A 6,363-nucleotide genomic window follows, 5' to 3' on the forward strand; every position below is an offset into this window, starting at 1 on the left:
TACTGACCTGACAAAATCGTAGAGGTAAAAGCAAAGGGTTCCACTGGTCAGCTTTCACCTATCCAGGTCATGAGAACAGTTTTATTTCAAGGAGGAAAAAAACGTGTCTTTTGAAAAAGTTGAACAGGGCCCTAGCCTGTGTATCCCTGCCCTTGCCTTAATGTCTGTGGACTCACCAGTCTGTGATAACTTTTGTTTTAAACTCTTCATTCAGGAACACAGTGCTGTTAAAGGGGTTACTTCTAAGGTCATGGTTCTCATTTATTTAATTGTTTTACTTTCTTTTGCATTTGTAAAGGAAATGTACTGCCTTCTGTCTGTGTTAATGATGAAAAAAGTAAACTATGTAAAAAGAAAGCAAAACAGACACGTTTGAGTATTTGCATTTTGTATATAAATAAACATATCCTATCAGTCTTTCACTCTGTGGGGATTTTTGTTTACAGGAGCACCATGTGCATATTTATCAGCATAATTAAGTGTAACATAAAACAAAATGGTTTGTCACACACCGGATAGGTGTAGTGAAATGTGTTGTTTTACAGGGTCAGTCATAGTAGTACAGCACACCTGGAACAAATTAGGGTTGGGTGCCTTGCTCAATGACAAAAAAACATTTTCTTCATCTTGTCGGCTCAGGTATTCGAACTAGTGACCTTTCATTTACTGGTCCAACACTCCAACTCCAACATTTAATTTAATCTATCAAGTTCAGACCTGAAAACACCAGGGGGATAGAAAGAAAAGGCCCGATTTTATGTCAAACTGGTTGTGCAACCCCCAAAACCTTTGGTAAATCTGGTCCTAATGGTTGTTTCTGGACCAGACATCATTTTTAATAGAGTAAGATAATGGGATGGGCACTAATGTTCTGAACACCCTGCACCTTCTGCCATATTTACTACATGCTTTTACATAGTAAGGCCCTCCTATAAACCGCAAATGGGCGACAGAACTCAAAAGAAACAAACAATTTCTCCCCAAAAAAACATTCAGCATTTTTATTAATAAATATCACTGTTGTATGAATATAAAACAATTTTAAATTACCCTTTTTAACAAACATGCCAAATATCTTTCCTTGAAGGCTTTACAGGAGAAAATATGATGGTTATTTATATGATGTTATGATGTTGCATACAGACTTGAAATACATGTTCTTGATAACCAAGGGCAAGATTAAGTATTTTTCCACTCTCCATTCTAAAGTCCTCAGGTGGAAAAAGGCAGATAGTTTACCCCAGTCATATCCACACTGTTCATGTTTACAAGAAGGAAATAGGAAAGGCAGATTACAATGTTTGATACAGTGCAACTCCTCAGGCATGGGAACTACCAATTCAAAAGGTGTAATTCAAAACCAAACAATTCACTTCAATTTGAAGTACAATGTTCAGGCTTACAGCCATTCGTTATAAAAATATATATTTGTTAACATAAGAAAAATACTTCGGCTGAAGAAATCCCTTAGTAAAAGCTTCAATCCAAGGCGTTAAGGCCTTCATGTGCAGTGTTAAGATGGACTGTGTTAGAACATAGTTGTTTTGCATGAGTTGTCTATCATCAATACTAGTAAACAGTTAAAGTGAAGGTTGAAAAATGTGGCAGAAATTCCATATTTTTTTCCTCGTTTTGCATGTAAAGACATTGGGGTTATGTGTCCCAGGCACTCCAGTTTCTTCAATAAACGAGGTAGCTAGTAAAAACCTTGTGATACAATGACAGGATAGTTAACACTGAAATAAGAGAGAAAGCAATTATACCAAAACAAGGGGTGGAATACTGCTATGACAGTGAATGTTTAAAAGGGTTGATCCCTTCTACTAAAATTAAGGTCACAGTATTATAGTTATTAAAAGGTAATGTAATAGTCTACACGCTGTTCCGCTCACGTATTCTATGAGGATGAAAAATAATACACCTTCCACAGTGAAAACCCCCACTTCTTCCTCCCAGCTTGGCTTTCACCTCACTTTCTCACTCTCCGTCATCTGCCAGAGTCCCAGGTTCAACACTTTAAGGCACGGGAGCTGCGTTATCCTCTCCAGACCCCGCTTGGTGATTTTGGTACACCCGTACAGGTCGATACCGGTGAGCTGCGTCAGGTGGTCGGCGATCAGCTCCAGCCCCTTGTCAGTGATGCGTACGCACTGCCCGATGTTCAGCGTCTTGAGCTCATGCATCTGGCGCACCATCCGGTTGATCCCGTCGTCACTGATGTGGCAGGAGCACAGGGACAGAGACTTGAGCTGGTACAGCCCCTGGGCGATGTAGGCCAGGCTCTGGTCACCTATCTTGTCGCAGAAGGACACGTCAAGGCCGGAAAGCTGTAGAGACCCCATGGCCAGGTGCATGATGCCCGTGTCACTGATGTTGTCACACGACCGCAGGTTGAGGCTCCACAGGTGAGTCATGTTTGACAGGTGGATCATACCGGCGTCTGATATTCCTCCGCAAAAGCTGAGGTTGAGCACCTTGAGCTTGGCCAGTCCCTTGGAGACGTGTTTGAGGGACAGGTCAGTCAGCTTCTGGCAGTCCTGCAGGGTCAGCTGCTCCAGAGAGAGGCAGCCTTCGGCGGCGCTTCGGGTCATCCCAGACAGGTGACCAATGCCCACGTCTGACACATGCCTGCAGCTCCGCAAATTAAGGCTCTTGAGTTTGTGCAAGCCCCAGGCGATGAGCAGAAGGCCTGTGTTGGTGATGTTACTGAGGCCGCCGAGTTCCAGCACCTCCAAGTTTTTCAGATACTGGGCAATCCTGCCCAGGCTTGAGTCTGTGATTGGTTTGCAGAGGCTGAGGTTGAGGACCCGCAAGGACGGGATGTCCTGAACAAAAGCATGTCCGAGGCCGTTGTCCGTAAGGTTAAAACAGCCGCATAGGTTAAGGCTTTCGATGTTTGGCATCCCCTGGATTACGTAGCTCAGGCTGCGCCGCAGGCTGAGAATTTGGACCTTCTTGATGCCCCGGGTATGGAGGCTGGGGAACAAGGACGGATTGGCCCTCCGCAGATGAAGCTTCGCTTCCACCCCCCTCCACACAGATTTGTGGTACGAAGCGTCCTTCCAGGCCGCACACACTTGGGCCACCCTACCTTTGTCCCTTACGTCCAAGTAACTGAAAATCATAGCTACAATTTCTGGGAAGAGGCCAGATATGTGTGTCTCCATTTCAAACATGTTTGGAAAGGGAGAGGTTAGCCAGAACTAACCAGGTATCCGATTATTCGAGTAGGCTAGCTAACTGTTAGCGTAGTTAGCTAATATTACTCAGGAAAATAACATGTTCAAAGTCCAGGCATCCCAGGCCATCTTTACATAATGCATATCTGAAATTCCAACGCTTAGTGTTCAGGTTGTTATATTATTCCAATCAACTGAGATAGTTAGCTAACTACTTCCCATAAAAACGTAGATAACTAGCTGACGTTAGCTTGCCTGACTAGTAGCCTAGGCTAGCTATCTAGCGTACCAAAAGGCGGAAAACAGAGACGTCAGGCGACTCTACCCATTTTCAAGTCAGATGACCGTTGTCGTTCTTCAACTGGATCCAGTCGATCGTTCATTTTAAAAAATAAAAAGTGAAAATGTATCTCTGAAACCCGCAGTATCTGTTTGTTCTGTGTCATGGGTAAAAAGGCAAAGTTTCTATTAGCATTTCGGTTCTGTTGTGGGATTCATGGCGCTTCTTCCCGTTGCTGTGCTGTGCTGCCTTTGTCTGACCAACCATTTCAAACTGACGATGCAGGAACAGCAGTGTGTGTGTGTGTGTGTGTGTGTGGGGGGGGGGGCCTTACAAAAACAATCCACATAAACAATTTGACATTAATATGAGAAGACGTAATAAATGTAATTGGCCGGATTTAACAACATAAATATTACAAAGTTAGATATGTTATACATAATCACTTTTCTTAGAAATGTAAAACTGTAATTTTAAAGATAATAACCTTTTTTAGGAACACCACTTTTTTTTTGGTGATGGTTTCGCCCAATTCACTACAAGGTAGCGGTACTCTGGAAGCGACTTTTAGTTTATAATCCATTGTGAATTATAATATTTCCTCACAGTATTTAAAAAATCTTTCCAACACATTCCCCCTCGATAATCACCAGGCCTCGGTGTGAAAGAGCATAATGTAACGCTCTGAGGGTGCCATATAGCCAGTGGAAATTTCATAAAATACCTGAACACATTTCCCCACAGACAGAAGCGGTAACACAGACACGTCACATGGGCTATAAACGGTCCGTTTAGAACTTTTTCTCACCACCAAATATGGTAGTGAGAGGAAGTCCAGTTGCGGGAATTGGGAAAGGATGGATCTAGGTAAAACTGGGTCAATCTTCTACACATTGTCTCATCGATGAAACATCTGATCTCAATACATATTTCTGTTCCCAAAACTACAAATCTGTTACGAACACAGTGGACTAAGTTTTATAGACTTGACGCTTTGCCAACGTTTTTTTTTTTATTGCGTAGTTTAGCAGGAGTGCACGGGCGAATTGAGTTTGTGCACACGCGCACTTCACACAGGAGGCGTTTCCTAACGGAAATACGCAAATATCTGCTACAACGCGCCAATAGGATCTCGCTAGCTGGTGCTTGGTTTTGCACCTTTGTTCTGCCCCCTATGATTAATTTGCTCCCCTCTAAACGACACAGATGAACTACCTTGGGTTAGTTATAGATATCTTTGATTTCCCTTTTCAAAAACAGCTGTGTCTGTCGGGAGCTCACTGGCGCGGAAAACTCTGAGAGCCCGGAATAGGCTAGTAAATTGATATAGTGACCACGTTTACATGCACACCAATATCCCGTTATTATTCGCCCGGGTTACTAAAGTATTCTGTTTTTGAGATAACCCGAAAAAGCTTGTATCCAGGTTATGTGAAACCAGGACAAAATGCCTGGGGTATGCTGATCTTAACGGGATACTGTGGCATGTAAACATCTTATCCCGTTTACTGTTGTTATTCGCGGTCTGCGCAGGCTCAGTTGCGCGTATCATGGGTGTTGTGCGGTCTATGGTGTTGTGTTATGATGTTTTAATCTGATTGTCAAACAAATCACTTAAAAAAATAGCTACCTGCGCAGTTCGATCCACCATAATATAGCATACTGGATACTTTCACCCCTAATTTAGACACATTCTTGCTTATAATTTCCGACATTTGGTAGGCCATATTACAGTTTCGGACATTTGGTAGACCATTTGTTTGTCAACTACAATAGTTAGAAATAAATCATATTTCTCCACTCCTGTTCCTGAGACAAAATGTAGCCTACATTTGTTGTTTCATTTTACTGCAAGAAATGCATAATTCTGCTGGAGTTAATGTTATATTACGCTACATGTGAGAGGTTATAGGCCTAAAGTCAGTGTTCATATTTCAGTTAGTATTCCATTTAACCGATATGAACTTAAATGAGTAATATTCTGTTTATTCATAGATACAGGGATACTATACATGCAGCTTATCTGATGTCATAACTTGTTGCCCTAGAAGGCTAAATAAAGTAGTGCTCACCAGAATAATAACTTACATCGGTAGAATGAATGCATTAATCTAGTTAACACCTGTAAAGTTGTCTGTTTTGTTTAGGGACTGGGAGAATAACTCCAAAACAGTGGACAGATTGGTCCTGTGCTAAATGTCCAATGTCATCCGTTTGACCAGTTTTAAGGAAATGAAAAGCTGAGAAAACGATGAAACATGTTTCTGATTAGACTTCAGTTTGTCTTGGGCACATATTTTATGTGGTTAAAATACTTTCCGCTTGCATAACAGTGTCAAAGATAACCCATTAGGCTACTGTCATGACTTCCGCCGAGGCTGCCTCCCCTCCTTGTTCGGGCAGGTTTCGGCGTTCATCGTCACCGGCTTACTAGCTACTGCCAATCCCATTCTCATTACTCCACTTGTCATGTCTTGTCTTGTCAATCACACACACCTGGTGCTCATTCCCCTAATTAGTATGTGTATAAGTGTTCCCTCTGTTCCCCTTGTCTTTGTGAGTGATGGTTTATTGTGAGAGTAAGTAGCTCGGTTGAGCTACTCTTCCATTTGTATTTGCCAAGGTGGAATATTTTCCCTTGTTATAGTTTCATTTTGACGCTGGGTGCGTTTTATTTATGTAAACGGAATTAACTCTGGACATGGCCATCCGGCTGGACAATCTGCTAGCAGCCAGAGGACGTCCTTGTAGGGGTCTGCCCGTTCCCACTCCGGACGACTCTAACCCCGAGCAGATGGAGCTGGGGGGAGCCGCCGGTCAAGAGAGCGCAGAAGGACAGCGACAGTGCCACTCTGATGGCACAAAGGGACAATCCACCTCACGTCGCAGTCAACTGCTTTTGGG

At 42.8% G+C, this 6,363-nt stretch overlaps 1 protein-coding gene across 1 annotated transcript; it reads right to left on the reverse strand.

Moving 5' to 3' along the window:
* Nucleotides 1-987: 987 nt before the first annotated feature.
* On the reverse strand, nt 988-3,747 carry LOC121576388 (F-box/LRR-repeat protein 14). Its single transcript, XM_041889484.2, has one exon. The coding sequence runs from the start codon at nt 3,174-3,176 to the stop codon at nt 1,965-1,967; it is 1,212 nt and encodes a 403-aa protein (XP_041745418.1). The 5' UTR covers nt 3,177-3,747; the 3' UTR covers nt 988-1,964.
* Between the last annotated feature and the right edge of the window lie 2,616 nt (nt 3,748-6,363).

This window comes from Coregonus clupeaformis, chromosome 11 (assembly GCF_020615455.1).
Source record: "Coregonus clupeaformis isolate EN_2021a chromosome 11, ASM2061545v1, whole genome shotgun sequence".
NCBI classification, from domain to species: domain Eukaryota; kingdom Metazoa; phylum Chordata; class Actinopteri; order Salmoniformes; family Salmonidae; genus Coregonus; species Coregonus clupeaformis.